This window comes from Aethalodelphis obliquidens, unplaced genomic scaffold (genome assembly GCF_003676395.1).
Source record: "Aethalodelphis obliquidens isolate GAN/ISIS:26980383/991018 unplaced genomic scaffold, ASM367639v1 scaffold87, whole genome shotgun sequence".
NCBI classification, from domain to species: domain Eukaryota; kingdom Metazoa; phylum Chordata; class Mammalia; order Artiodactyla; family Delphinidae; genus Aethalodelphis; species Aethalodelphis obliquidens.
In genome coordinates, this window is record NW_020838031.1 from 2,460,727 (window position 1) to 2,486,256 (window position 25,530).

The 25,530-nt window shown below is 43.9% G+C and overlaps 1 protein-coding gene across 7 annotated transcripts in view; it reads right to left on the reverse strand.

Annotated features, from left to right (window-relative positions):
• Positions 1–305: 305 nt before the first annotated feature.
• TTC13 (tetratricopeptide repeat domain 13) overlaps positions 306–25,530 on the reverse strand; it is a 67,070-nt gene continuing 41,845 nt past the window's right edge. For 4 of the 7 annotated variants that reach the window (XM_027094025.1, XM_027094027.1, XM_027094028.1 and 1 more), the window contains 15 exons: positions 25,326–25,408; positions 23,703–23,844; positions 23,231–23,405; positions 20,851–21,007; positions 17,216–17,346; positions 16,116–16,248; positions 15,192–15,284; positions 12,797–12,880; positions 11,877–11,961; positions 8,156–8,265; positions 5,770–5,905; positions 4,723–4,802; positions 2,892–2,970; positions 2,672–2,751; positions 306–1,188 (listed from right to left, as the gene is read on the reverse strand). In XM_027094025.1, coding sequence (XP_026949826.1) covers positions 1,074–1,188; positions 2,672–2,751; positions 2,892–2,970; positions 4,723–4,802; positions 5,770–5,905; positions 8,156–8,265; positions 11,877–11,961; positions 12,797–12,880; positions 15,192–15,284; positions 16,116–16,248; positions 17,216–17,346; positions 20,851–21,007; positions 23,231–23,405; positions 23,703–23,844; positions 25,326–25,408 — 1,683 coding nt within the window. In that variant the 3' untranslated portion in view covers positions 306–1,073. Of the gene's footprint in view, positions 1,189–2,483; positions 2,752–2,891; positions 2,971–4,722; positions 4,803–5,769; positions 5,906–8,155; positions 8,266–11,876; positions 11,962–12,796; positions 12,881–15,191; positions 15,285–16,115; positions 16,249–17,215; positions 17,347–20,850; positions 21,008–23,230; positions 23,406–23,702; positions 23,845–25,325; positions 25,409–25,530 lie in introns of all 7 variants that reach the window. The other 3 variants (XM_027094026.1, XM_027094029.1, XR_003430204.1) reach the window with 2 other exon arrangements.

The following is a 25,530-nucleotide window of genomic DNA, read 5'->3' on the forward strand; positions in this document are numbered from 1 at the left end:
ATTTCTATCACCATCCAGATGAGAGGAGAAGACGAGCCAATCTTGGTGGCTGCTCTGAAGCACACGTCAAGCCCCAGAACAGCATCTGTCCAAAGGGCAAGTCCTATCTGACCCAATGGCCACGTTCTGCGGAGACCACAGACAACTCTGCCAGCGCCCAGCGTTAAGTCCCTGCTGACGAGCGTGGACGCCTGCAGACACTGCCGTGTCCCTCTCGTGCAAGCCTGCGAGACAAAAACTAAATAACGGAAAGAAGCAGTGACTAGTTTAACTCTTTAACAAAAATCAAAGAAAAATGAAAATGATTTGGAAATGGCAACAGTTTAATTGAACCCATTTACTGGCACCTACCCTGTCTGAAAAAGGAAATCAGCAATTTTCTGACTGTTCTTATAACCTGACAGTGAAACTGGTTCACACAATGAAAACGTACATAATCCAGTGTCAAAAACTGGTGATTTACAGAAATCACCCCCATTTATTTTTTTCCAGCAAAGAGGAGAAAAACAAACATGTTTCCACAATTCAGTGTTTGAATCACTGGCAAAAACTGTCTGCCTCATTCAACGTTCCCGGCCACGAGCTCCGGGAACACTCTGATGGCCACGAACCTCCCGTGGTTCAAACGAAACGGAGAGCCCACGCATGAGGATTATGTGAGTTGAAGACAAGATGCCTTCTCACAATGTGCCTACAAAGAAGGTCCTTGAAGAACACCCAGATCTTCAAAGGAATGAAAACACTCCTGTTCTGTTGTTGATTTTTGGTTTGGGGAATAAACTTTCTTCACTGGGAGGAAGGGGTTGTATGACTTTGTAAGTGGAAACCAAGAGGCCGCTGGCTGATACGTATGCCTCCCCTCCCACAGAGCTCTTCTGTCGCCCCAAAACCCTCTTCCATGAATTTTGTTATGGTTCGGAAAGCTAAGGAAAGTGACTTCAAGTATTCAATTCCTATCAAAAATTGGTATCAAAAGTAATAAAGGACCTAATTTCTTTATAATTCCATGTTTTAAAAAATAACTTAAGAAGCAAGAGGTCCGGCCCTTTACTTGTATAAATACCACAGCGTAACTAGAGTTTCTTAAGACAACGTGGGGAGGAGTCCGTGTTGAGCACCTCGATCACTGATCTTAACGTTGGGAACGTCTCAGACACGGACGGAAGAGTCTTATAAGAAGGTGAGATACTGAAAAAGAAAAACACAAAGCAAGGGTGTGAAAATCAACACAACTGTACAAAAAAGGCAAAGCTTACGGTCTATTAACTCCTATTATGATATTCACTTTCCAGTACTCCCTACGCACGACAGCAGACAATGTTACAAAGCAGGGGGCGCTGTGAACAGAGCAGGCCCTGCTGCAGTGATGATCTGGGGTCCGGGCAGGCTCCCACCATGAGCTGCTGGGAAATTCAGCCAGTCTTCAGAAAGGAAAATCAACCCCCGATTTGCACCGTGAGCGTTACGCACACACGTCCCATTGGGGCGCATGCTGGACGTGGAACCAGAAGACACAGGTTTCGGGTCCAGCCTTGACCCTTATCAGCTTTAGGGGTTCCTCTCAGCCCCGCTTCCCATATCTGCAGCAAGAGGGAGAGGGTTCCTAACTCCCAGAGCTAGCAGGAGCATGGGACGGGTGTCAAGGTACGCTGTGAAACGGCAGCTGCACAACATAGGGTAGTGTTGCTATCTTTTCCTTAAAGAGTTGTTGAAAGATCAACACTGTAAAATGATGTAGGAAACAGAGGCGAGGGCTTTGACCTTACGGTCGTGTTACTAAAACATGTGTAAACTAGTAAACGTGAAACAAGAATATACTGCAACAAGGTGTAGCTGTTAGGAGTTTCCATTACAGAGCTCATGGAATCCTTGCAAACCCGACAAAAGTGTCCTACAGACACAAATTTCTGTTTTAAACAGAGCACAAATTATCCAGCAACTTTTAGAGAGGTTGCTGTGTTCAGCAGGTAATGAAAGGCAGAACTGGAAGTGGTTATGATATAAAGGAATAAATAAGGTTGAACAGTGAGAGTTGCTTATTCTTAACTAACTCTGAAAGCATCTGTGAGTTTAATTTCATCGCAAATTTACACGTTCCCCGTGGTGCTTCTGAAAACAAGGGCCAGGAAAGATGAGAGTCTGCTAGGCTCTCCCACCGTCATCGTCAGGGGTAATTTCTGGCTAGCATTTCCTGACTCACGTGTATTCCGCACCTAAATAACAATAAAGTACCACCTTCCCAAAACCTAGAGTGCAGGAAAAATGCAGCTGAAAGGCAGGCACTACCACCCAGACTCAGTCTGAATCGGGTGCAGCTCAGCGTTCAAAGTCGCTCCCGAATACTGACCCTGAGAGTCTGGGACAAAGGGCGGATTAGGCAAGAGATACGGATATCTGACTATATAAATAAGACATTTGTAACCCTTTCTTCACAAACTGGTTTCCTTACTTTATTCATTATTCACGTTTATGCATATACTCACCTGTTAAGGGGTCTTACGCAACAGCAAAAACATTTTAACCTTGAAAAGTGGATTAAATTCATTGTATAATCATAACTCATAAAAATGAGTACAATTCCAGTTTCACGACGCTCGAAAAGTAACGGGGAGCCCCTTCTTTCCCTTTTCAGTTGTAACATCCTTTTGTTTGACCCCTATCCAGCAGTTACCTTTTCAAGTTCATCCAGCTTTTAGCTATTTTGCTAAAGGCCTCTGAACCAGGGGCGGTCATAGCTTCAAAGTCAACCAACTGAAAAAGAAAGAAATTTAACAATGTGATCAACGTGGAGGGGAAGCTCCCTTTGGGATCCGTTGCATTCGTGTGTCTCAACACAAAACTCCACAGATTGGGATTTAAATGTTTCCCTTCCAGCTCCAGCTCCGACATACCTTCCCTTTGGGAATTTTTCCTGCTACTTCCTTTCCACTCGCCATCAGGGCTCCCACAATCACTGAGTAAGCGATCACACTGTTTAGGTAAAGAACAATTACCGGTCAGTCCCAGGCCACAGACAGTTACCACGTTAGAGCTTACCACGGATTTTCCATCCTAAGAGATGACATTTTATTTCTCTTAAGAATTCTCTGGACATTAAACATAAGAATATTTTCATTTGCCTTAAAAATATTTACTTATTTACTGATTTACTAATTTAAGGGTAAACGTGTAAGAATAATATTTTTCTGAGAACAAAAAGTATCTTTTAATTAGGAGTTTTCTCCTCACTTGGCTTTTCTCTTCTTGTGAAAGAGTGAATTAGAAAATGTGCCTGCTTATATTTTTAACATCTTCATGAGGCTTGGCTTTAAAACGCAATATATACGATATACTTTGTAAATGCAAACATATTAATATTATCGTTTAAACATTAAACACTGTGGCCCCGAAGACGAAACAAGCAGAACGCGTTTGCAGAACGCACTAACAGACTGGCCCGAAGGCGGCTGCGCTACGGGGACATCCCGGCATGTCCGGACTCACTCTGGATCCTGACGTCTTTGTGGCACCAGCTCTGTGCCCTGTGCCAGGAAGCCCAGGACGAAGACAACTAAGACAGACGTCTTGCCCCGGCGAGCGGACACCAGAGAGAGTGAGCCCGCCCTGGGGTCGCCTGCCAGGGAAGCCCTCACTGAGGCCGCGGCCACGTGCGCTGCATCTTCGAGGGCCACGGGCGGGGCCCCCGAGGCAGAGGAGGGGGAAGCGGACCGGCGGGGGGGGGCGCGGGACAGGAAGGTGTGGGCACGGGCTGGGGGCGTGGGGAGGCAGAGAGCAGGGCGGCAGAGCCGCCGTGAGGACACGCGTGTGCACAGCGCCTGTGAGGGCGGCGGGCGGAAGGCGGCACGTGGAGGGCATCGCGGGCACATCTAATGACGACTGTCCCGAAGGCACAAGGTTTATGTTCCCATTTTGTTTCAATGCCGTCGTTACCGTTATGTAAGTTCCGCGTAAGGGCAGGCACCCGTCTACACCGGAGTGCTCACTACAAGCCTAGTTTCCATCCATCACCACACAGGGGACCCCCTTCGCCCATGTCGCCCACCCGCCCCCAACGCTTTTGTCATATTATAACAACATTTACTACCACATTTTGGAGAGTGTTACTCTCTAAAGTAGTACTTAAAGATCAAGACATTTAAGTGTATTACTTTAGCCAAAGCGTCTTAAAGTCAAACGTGTGCTAACGATGGCATACGCCATTCGCATGATTTACTGTACACGGTACCAGAGAAGAGGGAAGAAAGAGAAAGCTCTACAGACGCATCCTTGTTTGAATGACACCTGAAAGATGCCTGGTGAATTCAGTAAGTAGCAAGAATTCATTCATAATAACAAAAATACTTTGCAATGATTGGTGACCCAAAAGTATTAAACGTTAGGGCTAAAGGTCAATTAACGGTCAAAACTTGGGGGCGAGGGGAGAACAGGGCAGGGTACAGTCTGGTCAAATATCAGAAATTAAAGCACAGGGCGCACACGTGCGCACACAGTGAGACTTCGAGCTCCAGCGTATAAACGCCAAGCACCTTCTTTTAAAACTACCTTCCAAGACTCTTGGTGGTGCAGTAGATCAAGGACATCACGTTTGGGTGGACTTTGAAAAAAACCAAGGGGTCTTCCCGCCATTGCTGGGGTACCTGTACCCAGGGCCCCACAGGAGATGTAAGCAAAAGGAGTGCGTTCTTCACTCCAAAAACTGTCAGATTAGAGGGTATCACTCACCTGGATCCACGAGAGAGCGGCATTAAATTATAAAAGTAATAAACTAAGGATAAGATTAAGTTGCCAACAGCATCAGTCTCCTAGAGAAAAAAAAAAAACAAACATGTGCTTATGAACTTAAATAACAGATTATAAACTCATTTCTTCTCAGGTGACAAGACACATCAGAAGCATTTACATTAGGAAGAGGATTATTTCCTTCTTCTTCTACAAGAACCTACTTTCCACATCCTTGAATATTTTATACTCTTCCCAATGATGTTTTTTCTCACGAGAGGGTATACATTCAGTTCCGTTTAGAGCAGTACATCCCCAGCTGCCTTTAAAACTGCAACCGTTTCTGATAAACCTAGACATCTGTTTCAGTCTACAATGTTACTTGAAATGTCGACATATACATTAAGATTAAAATAAAACAAAGCACTTATTAATACTGAATACACTTTCTCAGATGACAGGCCTCTCTACTCCAGGGTTCTGATTAGTGCCCTACCCCCACCCACTGAGATTTAGGTGATCAGTATACTTAATTTATGGGTATAAACTGATTAAGATCCTGAGAAACAAAGTAACTTCCCAAGGGCCACGGGCATCCATTCCAGAACGCGGATCGAGTGGCCGCTACGCTCTCCACACAGTGGACAGCTACAGCGACGGAGGTGACGTTGCAGCTCCTGCTACCAAGGAGCCCCCCCTTGAGTCGGGGAAGCAACGGAGGGCAGAGGTCACGGTCCAGGAGAGCGTCACTAAATGCAGCACAGGTCATGCCCATCGTGGACCAACCTGTTCTCTTAAATCTTGACAAAGCCCAAATTTCTGATACTACGACACAGTCACTACATACATGTATCATTCCCCTTCCCCAGTTTCTGTACTTACTAAATAAGGGAATTGTCTCTACAAGAATATTAAAAGAAATATTTACCGCTCAATTAAAGCTGATTTCAAGCATAAATTGTCTAATCCCAAGGAAAGGGTAAAGGCTTTAAGCAGTGTACAAAAGAATCAGAAGAAGCATAGATAAAATGAAGATAAACGAAGACCTACCCCGAATTCTGATGAGAGAATCAGTACTTTTCCTTTCGCTGTTAGATCTTTATAAAGTGCATCTATTTCGGCGTGATACAACTGTGTTCTTTCTTCTGTGGTCTGGGTTTCCACGGAAAATAGTATATTGCCTACCCTAAAAATACAAGAAGGTGTGTCGAAGGCACGTATGATACGGTTCAAAGAGCTAAGCACAGAAGGGTGGGGAGGGCAGCGTGGCGACGGGGGCACAGGACGCAAGGAAGACTGTCTCTGCCTCTCTGAGCAGACAGGTGGGGCGTGGCTCACAGCAGGCAGCTTTTCCACAAAATACGGTTTTGCTCAGTCTAAGTGTAGGCCCTGCTTACATGAGCTTCAGCTAACACAGGAGGAGGAAACTACACAGAGTAGAATGTATTTCAATGCCCAGGAAACATTTTATCAGACAGGCACCCTATTACAATAGAAGAGCAGGGGCCGGGGCTGTGCCCTGAAAGCGAGTTCAGGGCCTCCGCTGTTTCCTTTTCTATTAAGCTTCTGCCGCATGAGCTCCATGGGAGGCTCTGTGGAGGATATAAATTCTATGCAACAGGTAGTTACTGGATAACGCCGGTACCCAAACGCTGAAAATACTCCTCAGACCCTCTAAAGGACAACACAGCAGAGCTGCCGCGTTGATGGAGGGACGGAGGGGAAACGAGGCCACAGATTATGAGCCCATGCGTAGAGCCGTAACAGTTCATCAGAGGTCCCAAGGAGACAGAGTTGATCTACTCTGGAAGACAGGGAAGAAAACAGGAAATGCTTGCGGAGGAAGGGGCCTGAGCCTGGGTCTTGAAGAGGAGGACGGCCATGCCAGAGCGCAGAGCCAGGAGGTGGGAGGTGACCTCGGCGAACAAGCAGTCCAGCTGAATTAGCAGGCCGGGCGCTGGCAGGAAAGTGCTTCAGGGAGGCAGGAAGCGTTGTTTGAGGCCATGATTACAAAAGGCCTGAATGTACGGCACGGGGGCCGATGTTGGTGTCAACAGGCAACGGCAGGGTATGGACTGGGGAGGGAGCTCTGGAGCCATGGGGGCGCCCCGTGGACCCGGCCTTAGGACCCGAGGATGCACGGGCCAGCCACAGGAGACCGGAGATGGAGGCATGGGTCATGAGTAGGGGTCGGAGGCCCCGAGCGAGACTGACAACAAATGGGGTGAGACAGACAGCTGAGCAAAGACGCTGTGTTTCAGGGAAGGACTTATGGACTCTTACTCGGCAGTTGCATTTCTGCCTGGGTGAAGAGGTAGGAGAAAAAAATTTCACCTTGACGGAAAACCCTGGAATTCCTTCTGGGGGGAGGATGACCCTTATTGGGAAAGTACTTTGATAAGTGGCTTGGGTTAGAGACGGAGACCTCAACGACGTGGCAGAGTCATAGAATCTGGAAGTTGCTAAACGGGGGTTTCCTCATGAAGGCCTGTGTAAGTTTGGACAAGGAAACCAGAGCCCAGCAGGGGCTGAGAGGACATGGCTCCCACCGCTGAGCTGCCGGAAGTCCCTGATGCAGAAGTGGTGGAGCCTCCTAGGGAAGCAACTGAGGAGCGCGGTGTTTCGGAGACAGCAGTGAATGGAGAGGGTCAAGGTCATTCCACCCAGAACTCAAGGGATACGGAGGCTCCTAGGTGAAGTGTGGGTTTCAGATGTAAATAAAATGATCATTAATAAAAACGGTCACTGCGGCGCTACTACTGATAAGGTGAAAAAACGGGAAACACCCTGAATGATCAATGACAAAAAAATTAGTAGCAGCAACTCTACAATATCCCTAAAATGGAATACTATGCAATTTTTTAAAATGCTTCTAAGAATAGGATATGGGGAAATGTTCGTAGTAAGGCTAGAAAACAAACAGGTTGTAAAACAATATGTACAGTATAATCTCAGGTTTTAAAGGAAATAATGATTTAAAATTTTTAATCTTTGCTTATCTGTATTCTAAAGTTTCAATAAGACTGCACTTACACTCTCATACTACTTTAAAACCTATATTTAAAAATCCAATAACAGCCTTCAACCTGCCAATCTCTCATCTTTTTTCCATTTAATGAGTAAACGTCTTACCCACGACAAACTTCAAGAACCTGGAAGAATGCTTTCCACAAACCACATCAGACATTATACTTAATATCTAGAAAGCTGTCAGATTTAGCACAGTCAGGAAATCTATCTGCTGGTGTAATCATCTAAATGTCACATTAAAAAAAAAAAAAAAGCTGGTTCTCGTTACACACTGGACCTTGATAATCTCCGTTTGAGGAGACAGCCGAAGCCCAGGAGGTCCGATCTCCCGCAGCAGCGCCAAGCATCTGCACGCCTTCTGACACCAGCCCCCGTCTGCGCACCCGCACGTGGGAAGCACACGTACTTGTCTCCTGTAATAGTGATCGTGAAGCCGTCATATTCCTTCCCTTGGTCTTTGAGGCTGGGAACTTTTGTGTTCACAGTGAACCCATCCTTCGTTTTAGTATTAAACTGCTTTCGGGGAAAAAGAAAATTCACGTTACTGGTGAGATTCACTGTAAATTCCCAACTGCCACTGTGCAGCGCCGACTCCGACTTTCATGTTTTCAAGAAGGGTCACGGTGTGCCAGACACCGTGTATTCTCTGTCCTGGCCCCATGCCCCAACTCAGACTCCCAGCCCAAGTCACGCTCCCCGTGGCCCCTGCCAGAGGGCAGCAGAGAACCTCAGAGCAAAAGGCGCACAGCCTCCCTGCAACGGCAAGGCCCTGCTCACTGCTAAGAGCTCCCTTGGGGTCTTTTCTCTTGTTCATCTTAAGCGGCAGCCACACTGATACTTTGCAGAATAGTTGTACTCAACATCCTATAATTCGAAAGAGCACCTTGTGTTTATTCTACTGCTTCTTCAAAGTAGACTCATCTGTCTGCAAATACTCAGAATTTTGTCACCTGAGAATTTTATACACACACATGCACACACCCCAACTCTGCAGACCACAGAGTGACAAAGCAAAGTATTCTAAAGGAATTACACAGAGATCAGAGTGGCCCTTAAGGGTGATGAGTATGAACACGGCTTTCTGTTGAAAACACTTTTGACGAAGTGAGATGCCAGTAAATTCCTCCAGAAACATCCTCCCCAATTCGGTTATCTAGTGTAGCCAACATGTTTTTAGGACTGACAGACTTGAATAAGAGAATCAATGGTAAAATTAAAAGAGGTCGTGCTTCGCATAAGATATTGGAGGGAAAGTTTGCCCGAAAACAGCGACAGCCAGCAGGCGTTCACCAAGCTCCAGAGAAGGACAGAGATGAAGGGACGTCGGCAGGAGAGCAGGCGGCAGGGGCCGAGACAGGAGGTGTCCCGTAGGAGGACAGAGACTTGTAGAGGCAGAAGGCGCTAACACTTAGTATGTGCCAATGCTCTTTCATGCCCACAGCGTGCCCATAAGACAGGACACGACCTCCATCTTACAGGTGAGGAAACCAGGTTGGTGAGATGAAGCGAGGTGAGGTCTGGCCCGAGCTGGCACGAGGGAGTGGCAGAGTGGAAGCAGGGACCCAGGCCCTCTCGACGTCCAGTCCCCTAACTTACTAACCAGCTGCCTCGAGGGGAGCTGAGGTACATCTGAACTTGGCTTTTCAGAAAGCAAAAGTGAATGTGCTGAAAAAGTACACGTACTTTGCAGCAAAAGTACCTGTATCTCAGTGGAGGCTGTCATGGCATCATATTCACCAAGCACTTTAAACACAAAGGCGTATTTTTATATACTTCTACGTGTGCCTTTAGAAAGGCCAGTGTGCCCACAGCCTGGCTGGAGGTGCAGTGAGCAAAACCACAGTGGGACGGCCACTCCCAGATGTGGCCAGACAGGCCGTGACTTTGCACTGGGAGCCAGGCACTGGGCGGGCGATGCCCGGCCCCTTAGCTGCTCTCCAGGCGACTGCAGCCTTTTGTCCAGTGCGCTTTTCTTTTTAGACAAAGATATACATATATTAAAATATCCCTAAGCTGATTTTGTATTCTGCCTAATATAGTAAATTTAAATGCCTAAAATACCCACAGGACAGCTAAAGACTAAAACCTGAGTCAGGCTCTAGTTTTCTTTCTGTCTGGTGGATCCAGCGGCCCTCGGTGCGGCCCTTCTGCCCCTTCGGGGGCGTCTGGGGAATTTATGGGATAATGTGGTGGCTGAGGGGACGAGGTGCTGGGGACGGCCACACAGGCGCGACTCCCACTGGACGTCCATGTAGATGAAGAACTGTTTATAATGTAATGATTATCTAGGCCTGGAGCCAGACTCCGTTTTACACTCACACGCTAAACATTTGTTACAATTTTAATACACGCTGACTTTCCTAGGAATGCAAACAGCATATACATTGAGGAAAGAGGACACTATACATCGTGTGGAACTTTATTAAGCGTGGTTTACCATTACAGAAAACCGTTATCGCCAACATCGTAGCTCGTGATACTTGAGTCACCAAATGACACATGGATACGGGGCTGCATCTGTCGCTGTCACGTTCACCAAGATTATATACATCTGTGCAAGCAACTGGCTACTTCTTTGTGGCTTCTCATGAAGACATGCCTGAATGTTGACACACTGAAATACATGGTTTTCTACTATAAACAACTTACCTTTCAGAACTCCCTTACGGCACTGTGGTGACTTTTGAAAGAATTTTTTGAGTAGGTGGGATACATTCTTTATGAATTTCATTCTAGTGCAGTAAAGGGGCCATCTGAACATGTTTACTGAGTTCAGACGGGTCTGAGAAGACTGAGAACCACTGCCTCAGTTCACGAGACCCTCACAACGAGCAGGTTGGCCGGAATCACGGCTCTCCAACACACGAGAGCCTGGGATGAGACCGGGAGAGCCTGTCAAACCCGGCGAGCAGACTGGACCCTGGGTACAGAGTCAGCTCACGACTTTGTCCATGACGGGATGCTTCCTGGTTATTCTTTAGAAATGGATAAGCTTTGGTCAGTCATAGAAATTTCTTAATGTTTATTTGATGTAAATCAATCTCATCTACTATAGCTACAAGGAGAACATTGATTCAAGTTTTATGTTATAATTCAAACCATTAACTGAAAAAAACCAAACCAACCTGCTGCTGGTGCATTATGGGTAGTTATGTTCCTAGGTGGAGAAAAGGTGCATAAAATTATAACTTCTTAATGGATTGCACTTTTAAACAATATAATTGCTGTCCCGTGACACGCCCTTTATCTTGAATTCCAATGTTTCTGATACTGCCACACCTGCTTTTCTTCAGTAGCATTTGCCTGCCTACCTTTCCGCCTTCAACGTTTTGAATGTCATCTCGTTGTAGGTGTTTCCTGTGAACAGAACCTACCTGGGCTTTAAAATACCGATCTGAGATGCTCATTCTTTCAGTGAGGGCTCGATTATTCACGTCATGTTGAGACCCAGCATCCACTACAGACATTTCCTCCTTACCTTTTCCCCCCTCTCTTTCTGTAAGCTTTTAGTTGAACTGACTTTGTTTTCTTTATTCCATTTTCCTACCTTCTAGGGTCTGTTTTGTTTTATTTTCGTTATTCTGCAGAATGTGTTTTTATCAGTGTTTTCAAGTAGCACACTTTATAAAACTTAAAATACTTGTTAACAAACAGGCATTTAATAATTACGAGTTCGTTTTGTAAAAAGTACTGGGCTTCCCTGGTGGCGCAGTGGTTAAGAATCCGCCTGCCAATGCACAGAACACGAGTTCGAGTCCTGGTCCGGGAAGATCCCCCCATGCCACGGGGCAACGGAGCCCGTGCGCCACAACTACTGAGCCCACGTGCCACAACTACTGAAGCCCATGAGCCTAGAGCCCGTGCTCTGCAACAAGAGAAGCCACCACAATGAGAAGCTTGCGCACTGCAATGAAGAGTAGCCCCCGCTTGCTGCAACTAGAGAGAGCCCAAGCCCAGCAACGAAGACCCAACGCAGCCAAAAATAAATATAAATAAAATATAAATAATAAATAAATAAATAAATAAATAATAAATAAAAATATAAATAAATATAAATATAAAATAAATAAAAATGTACTAACTGTTTCCCCTAAAAACACCTACTGCGATTTTGATGATAAATTTACCTTCATAATTGGAAGGAGGTCTTCCACTTTGTGGACCTTTTCCAGAGCTTCTCTAACTTCCAACAATCCTTTAGGATTATTAGCTCTTAAAAAGGGAAAGAGAGATGGCAACTAAAATTAATACAGAAATTAATAATTATGCTCTCACCTTTAATTTAAATAAATCATCCTTAATTACTAGTGGCTCAATATTCAAAACAGTGGACCACAAACAAAGTTTTGAAATAATGGGATGGTTTAATCTAATGAGTATTGGGCTACAGATGAGAATTAAGGAAACAAGACAGCAGTCTGTCTAGAATGTGAACTGGGGAAAACCTGACAGGATGGACAGCCAATGTCTGTGTGGACATGCATGGGTCTGGGCTTGGTCAGAAAACCTTGATTCTCCTATTCCAACTATGAAATTAGAAGTGAATGTTTTTTCTTCCTAAAGTTGCTCAAATGGAAGTATCCTACTAAGCTCTTATACCAATTTTATATTTACTTGGTGAACTAACATTCAGAATTCCTTTTTCCCCAGCATTCTGTCCACTGTCCTGTCTATACTGTACTGCCTCTCAGTTGAGGGAGAATGAGTATTAAGGCGAAAATCCCTCATTTAATCCCTAATTAAGAAATTCAAAGAAACATCCTGCTTTGAATTCAAAGAAAGGCTAGACGCTTTCAAAGAGGCTAGAAAAGTCACAGCAATGTGTGTAAGATAAAAATACTCAGTTAAGGTCCATGGATTTTGTGGAGCTCTTAAAAAGAAGGTTGATAAATGATTATGAAAGGTTTTATGATTCCAAACAGTATGTAAAAATATGACATATTTTGTTTGGTCTGTCAGTAGGCTTGGTTTTCAAGTTTCATAAATATAACTAATGTAAAATACATAAAATTTATCCATTACTATGAAAAGAAAATTGAAAGATTACCCATGATAAACTAGGATTCTATCTTTAATAAAATGAAGAATTTTCTCAAAATATTCCAGGTATCTCATGTTGATCACCTGACCCCTGTAAGAAAAAACAATTAAGAATGTTTTTACAAAGAAATATGTTCCACACAATATCTAATTTCAAAGTTAATTCAAAAGGACAATAAGAGAGCTGGGAAATTCGCTTGTTTGCAGCCAAAGAACGGGAGAAACAAACACCTGTCTAAGCAAGACTGATGGTCAGCGACTGGGCTTATTCTGGTGGGAAAGGCACCAAACTCAGCCCTGGAGATGCCAAAACAGGAAGAAAAGTCCTCAGGTACTTAAACGGGGCTCAGACTTGTATGCCCCTTTCCCCTTATGGATCCTTTCCCTTTTTCGGCAATATGCTCCCTCCTGCCCCTCGGGGCTCCTGATAGCACTAGGGGCTAATACTCCTTGCTGTCCAGCTTACTAGCTGTCTTCATCTCCTCTACCACTCTAAATAGTATTTTCCTCCCGTTTCTATCCCCACCCCCATTTTTAAAACTCTCCCAGAACCTCACATACAGCCAACACGCCGATGTACCCATCCAGCTGACGCACGTGTCCGGCAACGCACACAGCCGACTGCTTCCCGGGCACGGCTCCCTGGACTCCCCGCAGGCGAGTCAAACCTCAGGTTCAGGAACTCACCCCAGCTCCCCAGCGTGTTCACCTACGTTCTGCCCTGGGGCTTCCTGGCCTACTGAGGCAACCACGTGCCCGCTCGGCAATGGGACCGCCTACCCGCAGCTTCACGCTCGCCCTCACTTCTAACCCACCCCCAGTGTTCCGACCCTGCCTTCTCAGTATCCACTCTTCCCCTCCAGCTCACTTCCACAAAGCTTTCCAGACCTCGGGACCAGTGCACCAGAATGTTCCACAACTTTCTAACCGGTCCCACGCCTCCAAGGGAAGTCGCCGCCCTCTCATCTATTCTGCCACCTGTGGCCAAAGGGATCACCCAAATGTGTAATTCTGTTCAGCTCGCTTCTCTGCTTCTGATCTCTGAATGACTCTCTTTTATTTCAGGACAAAAAGTGCCTGAGCATGGATATGTTAGCTATATTGGGGGGAAAAAAAACTGTTTATGTTTCAGCCTCTGCCTGTCTTTCCAGCCCCGACTGCTGACAGCCCCTTAATCATAAACTAACCACCAGTCATAATGAATTAGTGATACCTCCCTGACCATGCTTGACTCACAGGTGCGGCCATGCCTGACTCACAGGTGGGGCCATGCCTGACTCACAGGTGCGGCCATGCCTCACCCACCTTTCTGCTTTCCATCTTTCCAAACAGCATTACCTGAAGGCTGGACTGGGAACCCCCACCCCCCACCCCAGCATCCTGTACACGTGACCACCACCACTCTTAACACACTACACGGTAGGCTCATAGCTCAGTGAGGTCCATCTTCGTCACTAAGCTACAAGCCTTCTGCCGTGAAAGGCTGTACTTCACGGCTCAATCACCATCGTGCTGCACAGCACGTGGAGAGTGGCCTTTAGTTAAAGCTAGTTGAGTCTACCTGTGAATGTCACAAATTATTCTGTAGGAAACAGGAATATACAAGTCACAAGGGGAAAGGAAATTTATTTTCTAGGAATTAAAAAAATAAATGTCTTAAGAACATTTCCATTAAACTTAAATGTCAAAGTTGTATACTATACTATTTTCTTGATTCAGAGTTCTGGAATTCGAAGCATTTTAGATGTGACACAACTACCATAGGTGTAAAATTTACCTAAAATTAAATTCAGTGGGTCTGATACTGAAGCTGATACTCTTTAATATTTGCTCATCATATATCTAGAGGGTGGCTAAGCACATGAAGGGTCCGGTAACGAGGTGAGCACTTCACCCACGCCCCTAACTTGCCAGAGCCTCTGGACAAAACAAAAGCTCTCCAGGTAACCTGGCTCATCCTCCCAGGAAGGTAGCTTAGCACCCAGACAGCGCTTTTCATCCAACCGCCTTGGGTGTTGCAGGGTTGGAAGGGGGAGTCTTTCCCTCACCACAAGAATTCTTTAAGCCACACGATATTATCGGGATCTTATGGTAATGTAATATTCTCCATCTAATTACTTTCTATGATGTTTTAGGGCCCTTTAAAGACTGACATCTAGGCAAAAATCTGGCACTCTACCCTTCACTTGAGTTCTGCGGCAAAGAGCCTGGAGAAGGGGCACAGCATTTCTTTCTGCAACCAGGCTAGCTCAGAGGAATGCGGGAAGGACCTTGCAGGTGCAGAGCTGATTTGTATCAAAAAGTCACCGAGGAGGGAGCACTGGGCTGCTCGTGGTCTCCATGAACTGACGATTTAAAATAAACTCCTATGAGAACAGGAAAGATAAACAGAATGTTCATACCTGATCAAATTGATGTGGTTGTTAAAGCCTCTGCTGAGACTTCGTGCTGGCATCTGATCCAACCATAACACTGGCTGGTCTGGGTCCGCAATCCTGTAAAAGGGAGCTTATTGAAAAATGAAGACCTGGGCTTCCCTGGTGGCGCAGTGGCTGAGGGTCCGCCTGCCGATGCAGGGGACACGGGTTCGTGCCCCGGTCCGGGAAGATCCCACATGCCGCGGAGCGGCTGGGCCCGTGAGCCATAGCCACTGAGCCTGCGCGTCCGGAGCTTGTGCTCCGCAACGGGAGAGGCCACAACAGTGAGAGGCCCGCGTACCGCAAAAAAAAGAAAAAAATGAAGACCTTATAAAACCTAGAAATGTTCAAAAGCTTTCAAAATAAAACATGTAGAGGTCTTTGGAAAACAACTGCTCAGTCCATCACATCTAAAAGTATGAAACACAAACCTGCGAATTCCAAAAAGATGTTCTAACTGGACCAAGGAAGAAGTCAGTACAGGTTTACTAGTAGAGCAGGATTTTTCTCATGAAAATGAGTATCAGCGGTTCCCCCTCTAAACTGTAGCTGGTTGGCCAGGCCCGCACTTCAAGCATAAGAAGACTGGTGCACTGAAGCTCGTTCAAAGGTACCACAGGTAATGAACGATATGCTCTTCCAGAGAGACCGCTTTTTCTACAACACCTCACTTAAAAATGTGCCCGGAAGCACGGCAACGATCAATTCCTATTTCATAAATATTCGTCAAGTGTATTTCAAAGAATAATGATGTCAGGAATTTCTGACAAACTGTAGAGAGGAAAACATAACTTACAAGGCCAATTATTAGTAAATAAAATGGGATTCAAAACCTGTGAACTAGAGGAGACTTAACATTTTCTGACAATGATAAGACGTCTAGCTTATTTTCACTGAAACGTCAGTTACCGTCTCCACTTCACTGCGATGTCAAACATGTCTCTCCACTGCATCAGCCGCGTTTTCCCATTCATTCGAACCTTTGAACTGGTCCACGTACGCTGTACAGCTTGCATGACTTCTAAGGCTGCCAAACCCATGGCTAAAAGAAGGAAATGTGGGGAAAACAGAGTTTGTAGGTACCCTTTAGAGGGAATGATCTTCGCCGACAACTTGGCGAAAGAATCATGGAATCTAAAAAAAAAAAAATTGGTTCTGACGCACCTAGGGCCCGGACAGGAATAAAGACGCAGACGTAGAGAATGGACTTGAGGACACGGGGCGAGGGAAGGGTAAGCTGGGACGAACTGAGAGAGTGGCATGGACATATATACACTACCAAATGTAAAATAGATAGCTAGTGGGAAGCAGCCACATGGCACAGGAGATCAGCTCGGTGCTTTGTGACCACCTAGAGGGGTGGGATAGGGCGGGTGGGAGGGAGATGCAAGAGGGAGGGGATATGGCGATACATGTATGCATATGGCTGATTCACTTTGTTATACAGCAGAAACTAACACAGCATTGTGAAGCGATTATACTCCAATAAAGATGTTTTAAAAAAATGACAAAAAATTTTAAAGGCAAAAAAAAGAATAAAAATTAAAATAAATATGAAAATAAACTGGGGAAAACAAAAAGAATCACAAGTATTGGTAATTTAACAGGACCATAGATGCATTACCTGATGGCCTGACTAAAGCTCAACTCTATCAGAGGAAATTGGAGGCAACCTCACACTTGTCTGCTCCCAATCCTGAAAGAACTGAGGTTCAAATCCCTCCTCACCCTACAGTAAGGAGACAGCTCTGGTGGATGAGCTGTCTGATTTACAGCAATGACTGAAGACCTACCTCCTACATCTACACCAAAGCAACAGCATGAGAGCCAAAGCTGGAAGCGCTCTTCTCTCAGAATTCAGTGTGAATGAATCTATACATTTCTGTTCTGATCACATGGAGATTTTCAGTAAGCACAACATATGATTCTTTTCAAAAGTACAACATGGTTTTACCAATCCTCCGCTCCTCTGTCATAAACACTCCCATTTTCAGATAGTTTTAAAATACCTCTGTGTATTCTCTTGTTTGGCAGGAAACCAGGTGTTTCATATTGCATCAGAGATCCCAAACGATCAGCTACACAAATCAGCTCTTGGACCTCGGGCTTGTAACTCTCAAAATTCTGATGTAACACGTCTCTGGGAGAAACATTACGGACATGATAAAGACTTTTACCACAGATATCTGGTTATCCAGTTTCACCTGAAAAGCAGTCGCTTCTTCCACTGCAAAAATAATCAAGGAACTTCTGACCACATGATCTTTACTTCAGTGGTCTGTACCCAACCAGACACAAATTCAAAGCAGGACTCTTCATGACAGTGTGTGTACAGTCGCTGTCACGTGCTTGCTAGTAACGCTGATAACTAGTTTGCAATTCAGAAGACACGTCTGAGCCTTATTTGTTCTGTAACCTCTCCAGAACACAGGGACTGCCCCTTTTGACAAGCAACCAAACCCGACCCTACGTCCATCTCCCGCTCCGGCCCCAAGTTACATGATGCCAAGTGTACTTGGGACTGTGTATGTGACTGCTACTGTTTACCCGCCAACCTGCTAAAAGTTTTCATAACAAAGACTGCAATTCTAAGTTACAGGCTGTGTCAGCGTCCCCAAGGGTTCAGTAATTCACTAGGAGGACTCCCAGGCTCTGTGTACAGTTGTACTCGTGGCTCTGAGGACACAGCACAATCGTCAGAGGGAAAAGGCACGTGGGGCGAGGTCCAGAGGAATCCAGGCGCACTTCCAGGACCCTGGGGAGACACGTGGCACTAATTCCCCGAGTGAAACGCTCACTGGACACGCCGTGCCCAGGGATTGTACTGGGGGCTGACCACGTGAGCACCCCTGCCTTGCAGGTACCCTAGGCCCCCAGAGGAGGGCAGGTGTTCAGCATGAACCACACTGTTCATACACATGGCGCAGGTGCTGGGAGCCATTCTTAGCTCTGGGCGCTTGGGGGTAGGGGGAGATCCCGAAATCCCCGTTCCCAGACGCCAGCCCAGGGCCAGCCTGGTGAGCAGGTCTCTCCAAGGACAGCCCTTCAGGTGCCCCTGCTTTGCTGCACATAAGTATTTCTCTAAAACGGGGTGCTAGAGAACATACATACCTCTTTGAGCAATCTATTTGATTTTTATTATCTTGATTATTGAAACGTACAAAAGCATACAACCTCATCACTCAACGAAAGGACCTGAACAATTATGTAGCTCTACCTACTTGTATGTCACTTTCCTGTCCTATCCTCCTGCCTCCCAGGAAGAGGTAACTTACCTTGAATTTTGTGTTCACAATTCCTTGACGTTCTCCTTTTAAAAAATAGGTTACATATGTATATCCCTAAACAATATATTCTATAGTTTTGCTTATGAGCTCTATGGGGAAAATGATGTGACCCTGCAGTGTACCAACTTGCTGTTTTTACTCAATTTTATATTTCAAAATTAGTCCACACTGTTGCTTCGGTCATTTGTTTATACTGCTGTATAATACCCCACTACGCGACCGTATCACATTTATCCGTTTTTCTGTTCATGAACATTTGGGATGATTTCGTTTTCAGTTGTGAACAAAGAAACTGCTATCAACAGGTCTCCAAGCAGACATGTGCACAGGTACATGGTTCTCTCCTGAATATACACAGGAGTGGAACTTAAAGATCGTAGGACATGCAAATATTCGATTTTACACAATAAGGACAAACTGCTGGCAGAAGTTCACGGAGCAATTTATACCCCAGTGTATGAAATTTCCCCATATCCTCCTCCTGGTCAACACTACTATCATCAGACTTTGTATTGCTAATATTTGTTTACCTAGTGGGTGAAGGATCTCATGTGGTCTTATATATTTATGAACTGAAGCATCTTTTCATATGCTTGCCATTCACGTTTTCCCCTTGATGAAATTACCTGTTCATGTCTTTTGCACTGTTCTAATTAGCTGTTTGACTTTTATTTGCAGAAACTGTTGGTGTTGAAAGGTTTACAGTCAGTCCAATAATTGACCCTAAGTAGGTGATATGACTTTCCTATTTTTAAGATTTTTCTCTTTACCTTAGGTGTTCTCCAGTTACTTATGATGTGTCTGAATGGATTTTTTTTCGTTTACCCTGCTTTTTTTAAAAAAAATCTATGAATGTGTTTCCTTCGTTCTGGAAAATTCTTAGCCATTATTTCTTCACATACTGCCTCTCCTCCATTTTCTCCTTCGGGAGTTTCAATTACACACACAAGTGTTAGCCCTTCTTACATTTTACGTATCTGCTCTCTTTCAAGTTTTCTAACTCCTTGACTCTCTGTGCTCTGTCTTCCAATTCTGCAATTTTCTCTCAGCTATATCTAATCTGCTTTTTAGCCTGTATACTGAATTCTTCATTTCAATGATTATATTTTCTATTCCTAGAGCTTATGTTTTTGGTCTGCGGCATGTGGGTCTGTGGCATCTGTCTGGTCATTTTTTATAATCTCATGTCTCTTCCTCACGTTTGTGATCTCTTCATAATTTCTTCAAGCATTTCATTTGGAGTTATTGTAGAGTCTGTTTTCAACAATTCCAATATCTGAAGTCCTTAAGGGTCAAAGTCTATTGTTTGTGGCTTCTGTTGATTCTCACAAATGGTTTCGGTCATCTTGGTTTTCATTCTCACACTAATGATCTTAATCTGTGGGAATACTGGGGGTACAAGTTGGCACTAATTTCTCCCCAGGAAGGATCTGCGTCTGCTTCTGTTGAGATCCTGGGAATGCCTCCAATATGGGATCACTTTAGCCCTTTGAAGGTCAACAAACCCACCCCGCCATGTCTCAAGGCACTCCACTGGATAGGATGCCTTCTTCCGTTAAAATGTGTTTACCATCCATCACTGTAGTTTGAATACCTTCTCTTTTCTTTCTTTTTAGGCATAGAGGGAGCCGATCTTTACAAATTTTTCCTAATTTTTAAGACACTGCTAGACTGCCAGGAATTAATTTCTATTCTAAATCTAATTGTTCTGTAATGGGATAGCCTTTGAGCATATCCATTTTGCCATACTGCAGCAGTATTGGCCAGTTAATTTCAAACTTTTAATATGTTAGGAAATTTGTTTTAAAGTAACATGGTAAAGGAATAATGCATATCCTTCTTGCTACCAAGAAGTATAAGTATATTTGAAGTTACCCCACATTAGCAGGGAATGTCGCGCTAAAAGGAAAGACGATGTCCAAAGGTAAGCTAAAAGAAATATTTGCGGACATATCCAATTCAAAAATAAATTCATCAGAAACATGAATAGAAAGCCATTTACTGACCAAGAGATATTATGATGAACTGACAGCTCAGTGTTGAAAAAGAAAAAAAAAAATCTTCATTTAAAGCGCTCACTTTGAGAGTTGCACTGACATATATACACCACCAAACGTAAAATAGATAGCTAGTGGGAAGCTGCTGCATAGCACAGGGAGATCAGCTCGGTGCTTTGTGACCACCTAGCGGGGTGGGATAGGGAGGGTGGGAGGGAGACGCAAGAGGGAGGGGGTATGGGGATATATGTATACGTATAGCTGGTTCACTTTGTTGTACAGCGGAAACTAACACCACATTGTAAAGCAATTCTACTCCAATAAAGATGTAAAAAATAAAGAAATAAATAAAGCACTCACTTTATGTGGGGTTGCAGCCCTGGCTGCTCTTCGTAGTCTTCTATGAGGAAAGGCAGATTCTTAGCCCAGTGGTCTTTAAAGCTCCCGGGCAGGTCCGCGTCAATGTTATATTCCGTAAGGGGAGTATCAAGGTGGGCATGAAGATATCGAGAATACTCTGCAGATGGGAAATGGGATCTGACACACTCGGATATGCCAAAGAGACGGTTTTTATAGCTAACTGTAATTTTTTATAGCCAGTCTGTACAAATACTTCATAACAAACTGTTATTTAATTACGAGGATTCTGGGACTTCCCTGGTGGTGCAGTGGTTAAGAATCCGCCTGCCAGTGCAGGGGACACAGGTTCAATCCCTGGTCTGGGAAGATCCCACATGCCGCGGAGCAACTAAGCCCGTGCGCCACAACTACTAGGCCCGCACTCTAGAGCCAGCGAGCCACAACTACTGAGCCCACATGCCACAACTACTGAAGCCCACTGCTCCTAGAGCCCGTGATCCGCGACAAGAGAAGCCACAGCAATGAGAAGCCGGCGCACCGCAATGAAGAGTAGCCCCGGCTCGCCACAGCTAGAGAAAGCCCACGCACAGCAACGGAGACCCAACGCAGCCAAAAGTAAATAAATAAATAAGTTTATTTTAAAAAATTACAAGAGTTCTAAATGGAGACTCCAAATTTTAGCAAGTCACTCTTATATGATAACGGAGGTGGCCTGCCACTGACTTGAGTTACCAGGGTCAAATACAAGCCGGCCAATCAGGGTCCACTTCGGCTAAATTTTAACCACCTTTCCATAAGCAACACCAAAGATCTCACTATTCGATTCCAGAGTCTGGCAATGCAAGTTCAGTGTTAGACAGAGCCTGCTTCCTTCTCAACTAATAGATCTACTGACTACGTATGCGATTTCATCAACTGACTGACCAACTGCTGCTTATCTCTAGGGACACGGTGTAGAAAAAACCAGGATATGGAGTGCCCCCAGCTTCAGTCTATAGTTCACAAGTCCAAGTTCTCCTAAACCAGGAAAATAGAGGGAATTACAATTTAGAGTAAAGAGCTGTGCTGTCGAAAAGGTAATCCCTAGCCAGCTGGCTACTGACAACTGAAGGGGTGACTAGTGCGGCTGAAGCACTGAACTTTAGATTTTACTTAATTTGAATTAATTTAAACTTAAAACTGATATTTTATTCAATTATTAGAAAACTGCCGTAGGTTTGGAACAACTTACTTATATCAGTCTACTTTTACAACTTTAAACTTTATGAAATCTACGTTCAGATCAAGTATTTCCAATGAAAATTTAGCGTCCAAATTGAGATGAACTGTAAGTGTAAAATATAGGCCATATTCAAAGACTAGTACCAAAAATGTAAAACATCCAATAAAGAGTGTTTTCATATTAATTATATATTGAACTAATATTGTGGAGGTACCGAGTTAAATAAGATAAAATATATTATTAAAATGAATTCCACCCGTTCGTTTTTACTTTTTTTAATTTTTTGCTGTACGCGGGCCTCTCACTGTTGTGGCGTCTCCCGCCACGGAGCACAGGCTCCGGACGCGCAGGCCCAGCGGCCATGGCTCACGGGCCCAGTCGCTCCACGGCATGTGGGATCTTCCCGGACCGGGGCACGAACCCGCGTCCCCTGCATTGGCAGGAGGACTCTCAACCACCACGTCACCAGGGAAGCCCCCGATTTTACTTTTTTAATGTGGCTACTAGAATTTTAAAATTACACACATGGCTTGTAAATGTTTTCACTTGGACAGTGCTAGTACAGAGGGCTAATGATAAAGGAAAGAGAAGGAATAAAAGTAAAGATTTGGGCTTTATATGAAAAACAAAAATGTCTTTGTGTATGGCAGAGAAAGGGTAAGACTGACTAATAAAAGGATAACCCAAAGATCTGCTTTCTTCTTCATCTCAATTTAAATTCTCCAAACTATGTGGGAATTCTGATATGAAGGAATGACAGATCAAAGATACCAAGTTTTTATTTAACAGTAAAAACCTCATAAAATGTTCCTTTCCCATCATTCCTATATCTCTGGATGAGGTGTGACAAGTCATGGATACCCAGATGATTGTCACATTTAGGTCAAAATATGTTTTTTTGGCATAAGTAAAATTTTTTAACTTTAGAAAGAAAAAATGTGAGGAAGAGGAAAAAAAAAAAAAAGCACTGGATTGGCCTTTAGAAGACATGGGCTCGTCCCTCTAGTCCAGATACCACCACTAACCAAGGGGCAGCTGAGGACAAGTCATGCAGCTGCTCTGAGACTCAACTGCCTAACACGGAACATCAGAGACACAAGCAGTATCACTCCTACTCCAAGCACTCAGGGTCAGTGATTCTGCAGCTGTTTGACTTACCTCGGAGGTACTTCACTTTAAGGTACTCTGGGCTGGCCTTCTGGCCTGGGAGAGGGTCATTTAGCATAACTTTAGTTTGTGCTTTTATCCCTTCATAAAACTGTCCCATTGCTACGTGGCTGAGTCCTTTCATGTACTGGCACACCTCGTTATACGGTTCCAGCTGCAGACACCGCTGAGGCATCGAAGGAGAAAATGCTGTATTAGAATCAATACAGTTTAAGGAAACTTTAAAGTACTTTCTTCTTTAATCTGGAATTAGGAAAGTCTTCTCTCCAGGTTAAATCAGACCAAATACATCCTCAGTAAATCGGTCTACAGGACCGGGCCATGGTTTTTTCCTCCTTCTTTTTGCTGAAGTATAAGCACTATTCTTGCCTGCCCTCCCCGCTGACCCCATTCATTTCAATGAACTTTGTTGAAGAATGACGCAGAATTGCAGTTACACTGCTTCTCACTTACGGATGCTCACCTTGAAGTTCTTAAGGGCTTCCTGCAAGCTGCCATGGTGGTAAAGCATCATTCCCCGAAGCTGGAGGGTCTGCACGTGATTTTGGTTCAGCAACAGAGCCTTTTGAAAGCTCTCAGTGGCTGCTTCAAAATTGCCCAGCTCTCTAGGTGTTCGACAACAGTAATAAACATAGTATAGGCATTTCAGTAAACATACAGAATAAGTTATCCTCAGAATTATGGTTCAATTTACAAATACGATGCTTTAATGTGGGAGTTTGCTTTTTTATTTTACCACTTTATAGCTACTTAGCCTTTGACGCATCATATCCGACTTGCTTTTTCTAAATCTTACCAGATTATAGGATCACCATAGAGCTCTTGAAATTCTTTGGGGGAAAATTAATTTATTGATTTCCAAAGACAAATGCTTATTCAAATCCCTTTCCCCAACTCATGATCAGCTCCAACCCCTAAAAAAACTTTGTGTAAATTTTAGTTGTCTGGATAGAAACATATGTTTCTCCTTTGGAAAAAAGTAAGTAGGTTATAATCATACAGAGGTATATCATTGCGAATCAAATTCATAGGCTTATAATTTTTTCTGTCACTGAAGGTACTTCACTTAAAATCCAGTAAATCATTATCTACTTTAAAATTCTGAAATAAGAAGTATATTTCAGAATTGTGATCATTTCAGAGTGGAAATGGTTATTACTGACCAGCCTTGCCCTCTTTTATATATCAACATTTTTATAAATAATTGAAGAACCTTCAAAATATCCCATATGTCAACTTTCTATAAATAATGAAGATTTAAAAAAAATATATATAACACCCACTGACATTTCTACAGCACTTTACTATTTACTAGGTGTTTTCAAATCTGTTTTCAATTTATATACCCAACAATTTCGTGGGACAGGAAGGATAAATATCATCCCTTAAACCTAGAACAAATCCAAACACACTTTCTCCAAGTTAGTATGAGAGCTTTTCCAACGATGGCATCAGATAAATAAGCTCTTAAATGTAACCCTTCCTGAATAGGGCACCTAACAGGGTTTTACAGGGGGTTTCCATGACTGTCTGTCTCTTTCCTAACTTTTATAGCACCTTTATATGAGTCAGAATGTTAAAAAAAATTTTAAGCCAAAAGTCAGAATAGCTTTGCTGGTCAGGGCAATGCATGTAGTCAGGAAGCCAGGGTCCAGGCACAACTACTCATACCCTATAGAGATGCATCATAACTGTAACATTTCCATCCCGCAATTCTAGGAATCTTCAAACAGATCCTAGTGATGTGGGTATTAACCTTAGTTACTGCCTAAAAAGGCAGCAGCGTCTGTAACTCAGCAGCTTATAATGCCACTATGCAAAGCAACAACTCTTGAAGGACTAACGTCTTCTAGACTAATATATACAGACCGAGGCTGTTTTAAGACACAGTAACAGGTATCACGATATCCTCTTACCCGTGGTTCTATGTTCCAGAGAAGATCTTAATAAGTATGTGAATGCCTATGTGATTTAGAATGACCGTCTCTTTTGGTTAAGAAATGCATTTTTTTTTTAAATCACTATTATGTGAGGCTATCCCACTCTATGCCCTCCCTCCTACCCCAACTATTAGTACTTTACTTACCTATAGGCCTGCCCCAGGCTTTTATATGCATCAATAAAATCAACTTTCTGCTTCAAAGCTTCTTTGAAGGATTCAATAGCTTCCTGTAAAAAGTGTATAGAAAATTATTTCATTTGCTTAACTGTTAAAATTGAGTTTCTCTCAAATCACTAAAGGACATATATATATATATATATATATATATATATATATATATATATATATA